The sequence below is a fragment of the Anastrepha ludens genome, chromosome 5 (genome assembly GCF_028408465.1).
Source record: "Anastrepha ludens isolate Willacy chromosome 5, idAnaLude1.1, whole genome shotgun sequence".
In the NCBI taxonomy this organism is placed as follows: domain Eukaryota; kingdom Metazoa; phylum Arthropoda; class Insecta; order Diptera; family Tephritidae; genus Anastrepha; species Anastrepha ludens.
The window spans coordinates 3688074-3702751 of record NC_071501.1 but is presented as its reverse complement, the minus strand read 5'-3'; the positions used below and the strand labels follow the sequence as shown (position 1 = coordinate 3702751).

The 14678-nt window shown below is 36.8% G+C and overlaps 1 protein-coding gene and 1 long non-coding RNA gene across 4 annotated transcripts in view; both read right to left on the bottom strand.

The window, feature by feature from the left end:
• Positions 1-14678, bottom strand: part of LOC128863932 (uncharacterized) — an 83242-nt gene that overhangs the window by 43481 nt on the left and 25083 nt on the right. The window lies entirely within an intron of this gene.
• Positions 1214-2930, bottom strand: LOC128863931 (tenascin). Of its 3 annotated transcripts, none has more exons than XM_054103358.1 (2): positions 1527-2930; positions 1214-1453 (listed from the first exon to the last, which is right to left on the bottom strand). In XM_054103358.1, exons 1-2 carry the CDS (start codon positions 2714-2716, stop codon positions 1432-1434), a joined length of 1212 nt encoding a protein of 403 aa, XP_053959333.1. In that variant the 5' UTR covers positions 2717-2930; the 3' UTR covers positions 1214-1431. The 3 variants fall into 3 exon arrangements, with proteins under 3 accessions (XP_053959333.1, XP_053959332.1, XP_053959334.1); XM_054103357.1 differs by having other exon boundaries at positions 1549-2928; XM_054103359.1 differs by having other exon boundaries at positions 1400-1489; positions 1549-2929.

Below are 14678 nucleotides of genomic sequence, written 5' to 3'. Positions count from 1 at the left end.
TAATAATGATTAAAAATTTTGAACAAGTTCTTTATTCTAGACCGAAAAGAATTTCCAAATATTGTACAGCCTAGACAGATGACGTCGTTAATCGGGATTACCGGCGCAGCTAATTCTGATTGGAATTGTAGTGTGCCAGACCGTTGACACGAGCATTAATGAACAGCTGATTGGCTTATTGCATAGTTTTGTCAGTAAAAGATGGATCGCAGGCAACAAATGCGGTTTACCCTGATACTAAGAAATAAATATTTATTCAAAAACCAAAAATTTAAATTACAATTCCTCAAACTGCTCCGTACTATCAAAACAATAAATGTAATTTCGACGGGCTCCAGTCTTTCTTATTCTGATCTTTTGAAGATTCATTATTTTTCATTCACAATAGACTTGAACTTCCATTTTTCGTCAGCGTTGCCATCGAAAATCCCCTAAGTCGGTTAAATTATGAGAATTAAGTTAGTTGTCAATCCGCATTAGCCGCACTTAATTCCTGAGGTAATTCCGAATTAAGTCGTTAATGCAGGTTGACGCCACCGTCTGTCTAGGCTATGAGACAGTGATTGTGGCGCCTTTTTGACCTGCAACGTATTTTTATAATTTCCAATCTGTCCCTCCTTTATGGCTTACAATTCCATAATTTTCCATAGCGCACTGCGACCTCTGATGTTGTTTATTCTGCTTGGCCACGAGCCTACAATTGAACAAAGTTAACTTTTGCATGGACAATCGATACGCAGCCAATATCCCACCCAATACAAGATGAAGTGTCACAGACGGATTAATCAGGTACAAGGTTGAAATAAGTTGATTGTAATGGGTACCCCACATTTCAGCAATTTTCGTCATCTTTTTCTTAACATTCTAAGTGACTTCTGTAAAAAATGAAAAGAGTTGAAATTTTCCGAAAGTGCTAGAAATAAAATATCATAAGCGACTCAGTCCAAGATATATTTTTTCGTGCATTTGAAACTCATGAAAGGCTCGCGGCTGTGCTGCTTTGCATTAACCTTATAACTGGGTTTTCCAAGCAAACTCAAAAGGCATCAACCAAATTTCAGAAACTTTTCGAGAATTGCAGATGACTCGACTTGATTTATCTAAAAACATCTAATAAACCGTTTTGTACGCTAAATCGAAAAAAAAATATCTATTAACTTTAATTTAAAAATTTACCTTCGGAAATGTAAAGTAACGAAAAGAAAACAAGGAATTAAAAAACTTATAAATATTTAATTTTATTTTGTATAAACGTAAATTTTTTACAATAAATGATTCAATGGCAGGGGAATTATTACAATAATTAAACTTAAAAAGTACGAAAATGCAGTCTAAAAATACATACAAACACTAATAAATCACGAATACACAGCCATCTCCTAACTCATGTCCACATGGCCGCTGTCCGAGCTCGAGCTATTCTTCTCATATTTACAGCACATATCGCTTTTGCCTACAAAGTAAAAATCGAACGCTTATAAGCATGATTCTGCGTTCAATAGTTAGATCTGAAAAAAAGAAATTACCAAAAACTGTCTATGCACTCACCTTCCACATCCAGTGAGCCACGCTGATGCCGCCACAGCTTGAGCAGCAACAACACCAGGGCAGCCATCATCACAATCGCGCCCACCACAATAAAAAACGCACCCACCAAACCACCACTAACTCTGTCATCTTGCAAAGGTTCACCCTGTTCAACGACAGCCGCACAAATCGGACCCACCTCAACACCATTCACTGGCGCCGGTTGATGGCGTATGAAGCCGTCAGCGCATGCGCAACGGCCAACCAGCTTGCAGACAGCATTACCGAGGCAGGGCTGAAGTGTACAATTCGTGTCTTCCTCGTAGCTGGGAAAAAGCACATTACCTTCATCAACATCGTCGTTTGCGTCGCTGTGTGAACCACTACCGCTACCAGCATCCAAGTCTACTTCGGTCACATCCAACTCATCTGAATTGACAAGTGTGGTATAATCGGTGGTAGACTCAGTGCTGCTTGCCACATCTTCGCACTTGACGACATCGCAATCGTCCAGCGGCACACACTCACCGGTGCTCAAATCTTTGGCATAGCCCTCGTTACAGCTACACTGATTCAGCGCCGCGCAGCGTCCATTCAAGCAATCTGAGGCACAAGTTGGGGCACAGCTGCCCGCCTTAGCTTGGTAACCAGCCGCGCACTCGCACAGCTCGGGCGCTACACACTTGCCGCCATTCGGGCAACCAGATGCACAGCGTGGCTCACAGTAGTGGGTACCGTTGAGTGCAGATTTAATAGCATCGTAACCGCGTCGACACTGGCACATTTGGGGTGCGCGACAGAAGGCGTTCGCCGGACAGCCTGGTTCGCAAACGGGTTGACATGTCTTATTGGCAGTCATCGCGTAGCCCTCACAGCAATCGTTCTGGAGGCGTGTGTGCGGCACTTTCTCTATATCAACATACTCCTCCACCTGTATTTTGTTTTTCTTAAACATTCTGAAGGCTCCAGTTGGCTTGACCACCACATTGCGGGTTTTGTTTACAGCTACCTCCTCATAGTAGGTGACATTTTGTAGGCAATAATTGTTCTTCTGATCTAAATTGAGCGCACTTTCGTCGTCAGCTCCATTGTTGATATCTGCATTGATGCTGGCGGCGCTGATCATACAGATTGTGGATAGTAGAGTCAGCAAACAAAAGGCGTAAAGCCGTTGCACTAAGTGTGACATTATTTTAATTTGTTGACACTTCACTTCAAATTTGTTTAAATTTAGAGACACAAAGGACCTCAAAGTCCGCTTCTGTATGCGCTTGTGTTACAATTTATATACTTAATTGCTTTTAGGTTTTGTGTTCTAAGTAGCCAAAACACTCAGCGCACCCGTCCAATCCTAGCACAACACTCCTTAACAGTTCAAGCACTCGATACAAACTGATTGTCAACTCTGTTAAAAATATGCTGGTATCCTCAGCCGTGCCTGAATATTTGTATGTAAGCATGCGGCTGAGCTGCCTTAATCAGCTCTTTTGATTATGCAGCGGCTCAATAGTCACATTACTTTTGTTATTTGTTATTTGTGTGACTTAACGCACACCAATGCACCCATACACACTTATTGAAAAGAGATGCAAAGTACCCCGCAGGAAATGGTAAATAAAAGCAAAAAATCAAGGCATTCGAAATTTAATATGAAAGGTTATCAACAAATTCTTCCTAGATACTAAAGGATTTAATTAATTGAGTATTTTTCTATAAATTTGATTAAATGACATGTTGTCCAAAACTTAACCGTTTTGGAGATATTCGATTATAAAGATAATTAAAAACAAATCCATTTTTTTGCTTGTACGTCCTCTTTTAAATTTTAGCTCGGGCCCGATTCTTCTCTTGTCTTTAGATAAAGATTTAGCAATTAATAAAAATCATCAATAAAATTTGAACTAATTTATACAAAAAATTTACGGATGAACTAAGAATTTTACAAGAATGTCAAATTCTGAGTAGGTAAAAGCTCATGTTTTTTGCATCCTTAGTTTTTCCTTTCCAATTACTGAAAGATTAAAAAACTATAGATGTTCTTCATAAAAAGAATACAGGCTCTGGTCCTACCTGCGGCCGGTGTTTACACCACTTGGTAGACGTCAGAGTTTTGTCCTCGTAAGAAACAACCCAAGGCTCTTTAATAAATACGAGCTTCTCTGTTGTGTTGCAAAGAAGCAGAAGAAGAGCAGCGGATGCGGGCTTTGAGTAATGCAGGCTAATAAATCTGGTCGTATGGCGTCTACGGTGGCTCGAATATTGCAACAAATCGTTTGTTAAGTGCACTTTATGGCAATTTATGCCGTCTTGTTGGAACCAAAACTTCAGTCAGCATGGCTCGATAGCGCACGCCATTCACGGTAAAGGCGGTTCCTTCTTCATTTCGAAAGAAGTAAGAACCGATGATGCCGCCAGTGGTCTATAAACTTCGCGAGTAGAGTTTTTTGTTTGTTTCAAAGTAAATTTCCGCAGTTAGGAAGCATTGTTTTGACGTCAAACGATTCATGATAATTTGCCGAGCCTTACTGAAGAGAAATGTCAACACCAGAAATGCCAATGTCTTTCTCAATTGTCAGACATCGAAAGTTCTCATGCAAGTAAAAGTTACCCAATATTGCCGCCGTAAGGTGGTAGGAAAATCTTGCTTTGAGACTGCAATTTAATTCAGCTCTAAGTTAAAGATCTACGAATACTTTTCAGGTCACTTTATTATTGGAAAAACTAGAGACTTTCCTTTAACATGAACCATAATTGCATTCAAGTTTCTTTTTTCTTTCATCTCACGATTGGCAACTTTGAATCATGTTGCAGCTCTTGGTCGTAAGTGGATCGTTAGTGCAGCATTTATCCGTACCGCCATCTCACATAAAATTGTTTAGTGTAATAGTGTGCAAATTTCTTAAGCTGGGGAGCAATCCAACCATTCTTCTACCAAAACTCATCTGGATTATTTTACTACCCAAAACTTTAAATCATTCCAAATGGGATGACAAAGTTTGTTACGTAACGAAATAGTTCAGGTGAGTTTTGAGGTGAGATTTCAGATTCTCTATTCAGTCGCACGTTTTCTAGAGCATTTCAAATAACTGCTTTTTCATGAAGTTTAAAAATTGCATATCGCTTTGCTGAAGCCCCAGCACTTTTACGAATGGCAAGAAAATTGCCTTTTTAATGACTAACTACTACAAATTGCTTGGAAATGCATGAATAAAATCAGTAGCAATACTCGTAAATGGTGTGACGCAGCTGTTTTCAGTCATAGGTTTTTATATTTTTCATTATTATTTCTTTGCAATAAAATAAAAATGCAACGGCAGTTGTGGAAATCGGTACGTGAGTAAACTGTAGGTTGTTTTGAAATGTGATCACTTTAGCCCTTTTTATTTTCACTCTGGTTGTCAATTTGCTTTAACGCAAGTCAATAAATGGATCAGTCAAACGAGTTGTGTTATACTGGCTCTTTGAAACTTTATAAGTAATTAAATGCCTAAAGAGCAGGGCGCTTAATTCCGTATTTTTAAAGGCCTTTCTCAAATTTGAATTATTTATTCTCATTCTTTCGCAGCCTATTAATGTTTAGGTATTACACAGATTTTCGAATATAGAAAAAATCGCACTGCGCGCTGAGATGTGTACTTTTTAGAAATGTCAACTGCGAGACTCCAATTTTTGTTTCCAGTTCTGGCATTTCAGTTATGTAGTTTCGGGATTTCGAATTTCTTATGCTTCGCAAGAAAAGAGACAGAAAACAACTCTTTCATAGCAAAAAAGCAACATTGAAAAGTTGGGTTTCTTGTCTTCAATGTTCAACTTTTCAAATGGCTGAAATATTAAGATTTGTGTTGTGTTCAATTTTTTTTTTTTTTTTTAAATGGAAATAGGTACTTTATTTGCAATCTATCTTAAAATACAGATATTCAGCAAAAGAGATCTTATTACCTAATGACAGCATAGGATTTACACTGGTGCAAAACTACATAGAAAACTATAGAATTTTTTCTTTTTACAATTCTTATGCATATTTTATGTTGTTAGATTTAATTTTTACTCGAAAATTGTATAACTTACTTCATGTATAACTTATATTAGAATTTTAAAATTTATTGGAGCATTTTAACAATTTCATATATATATATATTTTTTATTTTTTTTTTATTGTAATTATTAAATTGACAAAGTTAAAGGAATGGCAAGTCTAAGACATGATTGCGCTTTAATCGTCTAATTTCATTGGTTGTGTCCAACAAGCAAATGGCATTTGTGTTTACATGATTTGACAATCGTTCAATGTATCTCTTAGAATATACTGAGATTTCTCTCTTAACAAATGGAATACCTAGATCCATGTGTATGGCTTCGTTTGTGACAAACCAAGGTGCATTAACAAGAGTTCGTAAGGTCTTTGACTGGTAGCGTTACAAAATCTCCACATTGGACTCACTAGCAGTTCCCCAACGCTGTATACCGTAGGTCCATATAGGCTTCAATATAGCTTTATATAAATTCTGATATCACAAAAATAAAAATAAAAATCCGAAATTTCTGATATCACAAAAATCAAAAAAAAAATTAGATCTCTCGTACTTATAGATCCACGTTCCTCATGGTTGTCATATGGAAAATTTGTTATAATGATTGGATAACATTTTTGAATTGATGCCAGCTAAATAGTGCCAAAATAATTCGTTTCTGTCTTCAACTCAGCGCTTAAATCCCTGCTTGAATTCGAAAAAACCAACGAAACAAGGTGACTCAAGATGTTGCTACATCACCAAAAGTCTAAGCGAGTTGATCGGCACACTTTTGTTGGTATAATCGACGCTGGAGGTCACAGAAAATAATCGCATGGAAATTTTCACTATGTAATTCCATTTTTGAGCAAGCTAAATGTTTCAAATATCTGTAAAACAATACAAATAGCACGCGTTTGACTAAATGGTCGAAGTAAAATTACCATTCAAAATGTCTATCTTTAAGATGACAAAATCACACTCTTGTGTCCAAATCTCCAAACTTAAATAGTTACAATTTCCACTTTTCCCTTCTTTTTCGATAGTAAAGGGAGAAATAATAGAGAAGAAGAGGTAAAATTTTGCGATTTACTTAAAACAAAGTAACTTTTCTTTGTGAAGCCTAAGCAAATAATTTTAACTTACTCAATTTTTTTGCATTTTTTTTTGCTTCTCTATGAATGTGTTCATAATATATCCAATATTTAAAACAAAAGTCAGTTTCTTCTCACAATTCTCTTGTTTGTCACGTCTAGACAACGAATCGTTCAATTGGGAATATTTAAAAAGTTCGAGAGGTTTTTAATGTTTGAAATTTTTAATTCGGAAAGCGCTTCTTCTGTCTATGTTAATGTAGGTTCCCTTTGATTTAACCACATATGGCTCCAGCACTCGGAAATTTGTAACGACATCCACGATGGAGCAAATGCGGAGCACCAGCAAGAAAAAAGTTATAAAAATCAACGGAATATTTCAGCAACTTCAGACGTGCGTTTCGTTGTACTAAAATTTAATAAACTACTAAACTGCACACCAAAAGTTTTTCTAGAAATTCTACTTAAAACCGTGAAATGGGGATGAAAATTTTCCTAATTAAAATTTTTGTTTTTGTATAGTATAAGATTTAGAAACTAGATTTATGTGGTGTTTACTAGAAAATACTTTAGTATAAAAATAATGAATATTCAAAAAAAAAAAAAAATAAATATAGTAATATAAAAACTGGTCAAAGTGTAGATGCGATATCATTTCGTCGCAAGCGTGTATATATGAAAAATAAATTAGGAGTATTCAAACCCACTTTTCTGGTCTCAGTAACAATGTGAATTCGGAGCAATATGTTGTTAGCCTAGCATCCCTATCCTCACGGTAGAGCTGTTACCCTAGATACAGTTTTCGAGGAATACCATTTCCAAGAGACAACCGCTCTCTACGAGGCAGACCCTCTTTAAGCCACTCTCACATGAAGACAGACGCTGCGATTTGGAATTAGGGCGGAATGCTTATTTGAAGGCGGCCCTTTGTTCGTCTTGTCAGTTCGAATTATTGGGCGATGTAGGGTTTTTAAGAAGTCCCATTATTCCTACCTGCTGCTTGTGTGGGACTGCTTATTCGTAAATAAATACTTTCGCAGTTACCCTTCATATCTAAAGGCTTTATCACTACCTGCAACCAGTGACCCGTCTGATAGCCAGTGGCTCGGCTGTGTGCGCCCAGGGATCGGTGTGATTGCAATGAATCTCATCATCACCGTTCACACCCAATTCAGTAGCTTTGGTGAACTATTAGTAGTTGTAACTGAATGAAATTTGTAACTATGAACGTCGTTTTTAACATATTTTTGTGAACAACTAATTGGTAATTATTTTTCAGGTTTCCTGGTTTTCTTACCTCTGACCGAAAAATAGGTTATAAATAATAAAAATTGAAAAAAATGCAATTGAATTAAATTGCGTTTCTTTTTGCCAACGAACAAATTAAAAATTTAAATGCTGACTCCAAACCGATGTAAGATTTCCAAAAATTCAAAATGGCGATAAACAGCGACTCCACAAACCTCAGAGTGTTCAATTTGATGATTAACTCAACTTGTTTGTGTTCGTCATATTGCAGACCAATAAGATTTTGACTAATTAAACACATTTCAATAAAAAATTTGATATGCAGTTTTTTAGCTTATTAAAAAATAAATTTTGTTCAATAAAGAGCATGTTTGAAGTTTCCAAAAAATCCATTGATAACACCGTGATGAAATTTATGTGCATAAAGTCGACATTTTTTATGTGGAAGGAATTCTAAATACACATTTTTTGGAATTTTTTGAATTTGTGAATATTGAGTTTATATAATTTTTATTAGACATTCAACTATACTTTTATAAAAAATATTCAAAAAAATAGAAAATAAATAGTCAATTAGTATGGTAAAAGTATGGAACCTGGCTGTCAGCCTAACCCAGTCATTTTTGGCAAACTGAAAGATAATTTGTTCTCATTTGTTTCTAATTTGTTTCCCTTTGAATTAAAGGGAAATCATTTATCTCCAATTCTCGCAAATAATTTTTCACAACAATTTCCTAGGTGGTTCGTTTCTGTCCTGTCACACATCGTCCGCTTAGAATTGTAATAACAATTGTTGAATTTTTATCAAAGTCCGCCAGCGAGTAATATTTTTGTTTGGCAATTTGTGCGTACTTAATATATAGTAGATTTTCCATTATATATATTTTAGAATTTTATCAGCAAAAACACTCTCTTAAGCCAGAAAGTATTATTTTTGAATGACTTACATACAAATCTTCAGCGCTTCTCCAATCAGTGAGTCAGACTTTTAATACTAAGGAAATATTCGAAAGATTGGTAGATTTTGAACATTGTCCTATTAAAAATTTACAGTACAGATTAAAGTCGCATTTGAATTACGGAAAGTATTACTTACTTACTTGACTAAAAGTAAATAATACAAATAGGTATTTAGGAAAACAAATTATGAGAATTACGAAATACTTTATTTCAGATAATAGGTTTTATATTTTGGACAATATTTTCATATAATAGAAAATAATACGTGGCGTAAAGTACTTTAGTTTAATTTCATTATTATTAATCATATTCTCAATATACCTTATATTATCCCTACGTCAGCCCCTGTATGCTCCATTCGATTCTTTATCATCCGAAGGAGTGCTAAAAGTGATTTTCTCACTGCTTCTTGAGGACCAGTGCATAAAAGTTGTTGCTATTTTTCTTGTTGCATGCAAATACGGAAAATAAGCTGCACTGACAGTCCTTCGCCGGGTATAAATCTGGGCCGTTGTGGTAACGTAGAACCGAGTGCCGTGTGAACGAAACATATAGAAGCCGCTTGACTCGATTTGTTTTGGCGAAGAACCATTCATTTCTCCTTCCAAAATTTGTGCCGCTTTTCGTTGGTCTTTCACAGAGTTTCGTAAGATAGTAAATGTACTAAAGTATACTAATATTTTGACCATTTCGAACACAGTAAAGGAACAGAATCTCGAGCGGTTTTGGTTCTTGGTGAAGTAGGATTTTTCCATGACATAACTTCGCAGTATATTTTACCATGATTATCACTTTCTATAAACTTTTTCAATAAGTTTGGAACAATTTCAATGGCTGAACCCTTTAATTGCATTGGCACAAACTCTTTTTCGGGCTTTTCTTTGCAATGTGCAAATTATGAGCACTATTTTGGTATGCATTAATTTGTTTTCGGCGAAAGAGAGGTGTGGACACTGACTTTTTTACAAAAGCAGGACGGTACTGCATTCGAAAGAGAAAGCTTCACACTAAACAACTGCCAGCCGCGTGGTTTACCCGTTGTTGTTCAATAGCAGGGGAAGTATTTTTATTTAATAGACACATCTTGTTCGCGTAAAAAGGAAAATTGAAGCTTATCGTTTATTTTTTTTTCAAGCCGTTCAGCCTTCACTTTTTCATATAAAAATCAATTTAAACCAAAACTTGAACGTTGTTGTTTAGTATTTATATTTTTAGCCTTCCAACCTTGCAAATCTTCACAACCATAAGTAAAATTAAGTACCATACCAAAGTAAAACTGAGCAGCAGGAGCTAAATAAGTTGTTTTGACATTTCCTCATCTAGTGGAAACAAGAAGCCAGGCTTAGCCTTAAGGGCCTCACCATATTACCATTGATAAAAGCCATTTTGCGTCGTCCCTTTCATCCAAAATTAAAACCAGTTTAATACTTTAATAAACCATTTAAATTCAAATATGATCACTGATATCAGATCTGCAAAATAGCTAAAAAATATTCTTTCATCTGCTTTGAATCGGCATTTGCTTTGCTTTGTCGTTACGGTAGCTCCGAGAAAAGTTGTCTAGCAACAAACCCGTCATACTTTATTTCGAAAATATTCCTGTTCTCTGGCGATGAAGAGTATGCTCTAATTATATGGCAGGTCTGTTTTAGAAATAGATGCTACTATCTTTATTTCCTCTTTTTAAGAAGTTTTTCTCTGAACAGCGCATTGCAAAAAGCAATCAATACGCCCACGTTATCAGGTTTATTGGTGAAGAGGTTCCTGGTGAAGAGGTTCCTTCCCTTGCCAAGTATCAGGTCACTCCATAAGTTCGTGCGTTTTTCAAAGGTGGTTTTAAAATTAATAAAAAAGATGTTTAAAGTATTTATTCATCAATAAAATATTTTCCTTCATTATTTCCAATGTCTTCCCTAAGTTAAGGCAAAGTTTTAATTCCCTGCTCAAAAAAATTGTTGTCCTTGGAGCCAAAATACGCTTCGATATCCCTTTTTATAGCTTCTTTTGAGAAGTAGTTTTTGTTACTCATATGGGATTGAAGTCCACGGAAAAGGTGATAATGACAAGGCGCAATACCCGGAGATATGGTGGATGCGGCATCTCCCATCCGAGCTCGTTTAGCTTGCCTAGTGTTTGCCTTGCGGTATGAGGCCTTGCGTTGTCGTGGTGAAACAAAACTTTGCGTCTATTCCCTAAAGACGGTCGATTTTTGTTAAGTGCCTCATTCAGGTTTGATAGCTGATGGGAATAATAATCAACAGTTATCGTCTGGTTTGGTTACAGAAGTTCATAATAAACAATACCGGCCATATCCCACCAAATAGACAGGTAAATCTTCTTGGGGTGAAGACCATCTATAGGGGTCAGTTCTGGTGTTTTATCTTTATTTAACCATTGGCGATTGCGAACAGGATTATTGTAAAGGATCCAGTTTTCATCCCCAGTAACGATATGGTTCAAAACACTTTCATTTTCAAGCCGTTGCAGCAGCTGAGAACACACATTCACTCTCTGCTGAAGGTTGGCGACGGAAAGTCTATGCGGATCCCATTTTCCCAGCTTTGAAACCTTTCCCAACTGAACCAGGTGCCTGTGAACTGTTCTATGCGATGAATTTAACCTCTGAGCTATCATATTGACTGTCAGATTTGGCTCAGCTTTCACGAGTTCGAGCAAGGCGTCGGAGTTAAAGTCTTCAGGACGACCAGCGCGCGGGGCATCCTCCACGTCGCAGTTACCACTTCGGAATTTCGAAAAAGTGTTTATTTCTGCAGCAGCAGTTGTTGCATTTTGGTCCCTTTTATAAAAAAATACAATATATGCCTCTTATACGCGATCGAAGATTCCATTTTATTTTTTAACAACACGTGTTTCTATCCGCGATTAAAATCACTTGTTGAATGCACAATATATCAAAGAAAATATAATATAAATAGTTCTGTTATATTCCGCGAATAATTTTTTGTAAGCAAAAATGGAACAAAAGTGAAATTATGGGTAAAATACGCACGAACTTATGGACTGACCTGATATATTACTATAATGAATAGATAAATTTGCAGTCCATTTAGGCCAACAACAGAATCTCATTGAGCTATCATGAGTATGGTTTGGATCCGCTTCTAAAACTACCCAGTGTTCACTCATCAACCTACAGCTTTTACAAAAGTTTGCAAAAACAGCATACCTACTATGACGCCCTATTTAGTAATAGACAGTAAAGGTTTCGTGATAATTTCTTCCCTTTGACCTGAAAATCAAGCGAGTTTATCCTGTTGAGTTACTTCCCGAAGAGAATGGCGGGGCAGTTTGGAATGGAATGGAATTTTGGATGGCCTAAATTTCTCTTCTCTAAACACTGAGACGATATTGTTCATTTAACTTAAGCCCAAGAAATAGGATTCAAACAGAGAGGCACTCATGGGGTTGGGATTGATTACTCTCCTAAATACTTTTTGTTCTTTTGTTCTTCAACGGTTCTCATGAGAGCCTGGATATACCCAACTGCTTCCGTCATACTTGGCCGTAAAATTAGTGCCAGCCCAATTCAATTCTTCAATCAACCGCAGTTCGCCAATTCATCTACCAATTCGTTATCTTGAACATAGTTCACTCCATATATTTTTAATTTCTATTTTAAGCACTAAATTTTAAGCAAAAAGGTAACAAAAGATGTTATGTGGGAAATGTGAGAAAAAATGACTGTTGAAGAGACTATCAAATTGGTAAACCCTATTACCAATGGACTTAGGGAGGATTGAAACGTCGTGGCTACCTAAGAAACTAAAAACATAAATATTTTCTGAGAGTTTTTTTTTAATGTTTTACATTTTTTATAAATCAGCACAGACTTTTGAAGTTAGTCATTTAGCGTTTTAAACAAAATACCTATTTCATTATTGATTTGTGAAATGGTGTGGTGTAAAATGAAGTATGCGTTTTATTCATAAGGTTTAGTATTGTTATATAGTTGAAAAATAAAAAAACGTTATTTAAAAACCTTAAACACTTCTTTTTCAACTATCAACAAAGGAGTGTAGACTTATGGCACTTAGCGTATATTCCAAACGAATTACCGAAACGAATTATGAATAAGTTCGTGCGGTTTTTTTTTCGAAATTTGAAACTTTATTGACGTAAAATGGTTACAAATTTAATATTCAAAATATTGTCCATCGCTTACTACTACTTTTTCCCATCTTTCTGGCAATTCACGGATTCCCTTTGTGAAAAATTCGGTCGGTTTTGCCGCAATCCACGAATCGATCCATTTTTTGACTTCATCGTAATTACGGAAGTGCTGGTCAGCCAGGCCATGTTGCATCGATCGGAAGAGATAGTAATCGGATGGCGCAAGGTCTGGACTATACGGCGGGTGGGGTAGGACATCCCATTTGAGCGTTTCTAAGTATGTTTTGACCACTTGTGCAACATGTGGCCAAGCATTGTCATGTTGCAAAATAACTTTGTCGTGTCTATCGGCGTATTGCGGCCGTTTTTCTCGCAGTGCTCGGCTCAAACGCATCAATTGTCGTCGGTAGACATCCCCCGTAATCGTTTCATTCGGTTTCAGTAGCTCATAATACACAACACCCAGCTGGTCCCACCAGATACACAGCATAACCTTCAGGCCATGAATATTCTGCGCCGACGTCGATGTTGAAGCATGGCCAGGGTATCCATACGTTGCCCGACGTTTTGGATTGTCGTAATGGACCCACTTTTCATCGCCAGTCACAATTCGATGCAAAAAACCCTTTCTTTTGTGCCGTTGAAGCAGTTGTTCGCATGCCATAAAACGGCGTTCAACGTCTCTTGGCTTCAATTCATACGGCACCCAATGGCCTACCTTTCGGATCATTCCCATGGCTTTTAAACGTTTGGAAATGGTTGATTGATCAACTCCCAAAGTTTTTGCAACCTCTTCTTGCGTTTGAGCCGGATCTTGATCGAGCAATTCCTCCAATTCGGTATCCATGAACTTTGGCGGCGCACCCTCGCGTTCTTCGTCTTCCAAGCCAAAATCACCACTTTTAAAGCGTGCAAACCACTTCTGGCACGTTCGCTCAGATAGAGCATGCTCACCATAAACTTCCACCAAGATACGATGACTTTCGGCTGCTTTTTTCTTCATATTAAAATAATGAAGAAGAATTCCCCGCAAAAACACATTATTTGGCACGAAATTCGACATTTTCAAGTGTGGTAAAAATATTGTTGTTTACGCTTCAAATAAAAAACTTATACTGACGTTTGTGCCTTACGACAGTAGCTCTCCAATGAATGTTTGGAAATGTGGATCGATGGAACAATAATCAAGTTACGCCATCTGTTGTAAAACCGCACGAACTTATTCATAGTCCTATTAATACATTCTCCCAAAACTGACAAAATTTCGAGTTACGACGAGTTGCTCTGGGTCCCCGCTGTCTACAAACGGCCCAAATGATAAAAGTCGGCGCCTGCCTTGCAATTATTGTATTATCAGTATTTATGCTGAGTAGTCCGAAAATGCAATTACTATGGGAGTGATTCATTCGAACCTTGTCCACAATTCACACACATACAATTCACATACACACATACATATACACGAACGTAGTTTATGAATAGACTCAGATTACTTAAGTGCAGCCAGATATGCAACAATACGGAAGTGTACATACACACACATACATATCGCAATTAAATAATTTACAAAGTGAAAAAATATTTTTATTTATGTTTATCAAGAGCACGGGCATGCGTCAGGGCTCTTCCGCAGGAACAAACACGCGCATTATTACATACAAAACCGTTGAAAATTAATATTAATTGAATCAGTTGTGTTCCCCTGGCC

Excerpts from the sequence above, each read along its gene's own strand:
- LOC128863931 (XM_054103357.1), bottom strand. The coding sequence starts at position 2,716 with ATGTCACACTTAGTGCAACGGCTTTACGCCTTTTGTTTGCTGACTCTA. Across the intron at positions 1,454-1,548 it reads TGGCTCACTGGATGTGGAAG|GCAAAAGCGATATGTGCTGT; the intron begins GTGAGTGCATAG and ends TTTACTTTGTAG.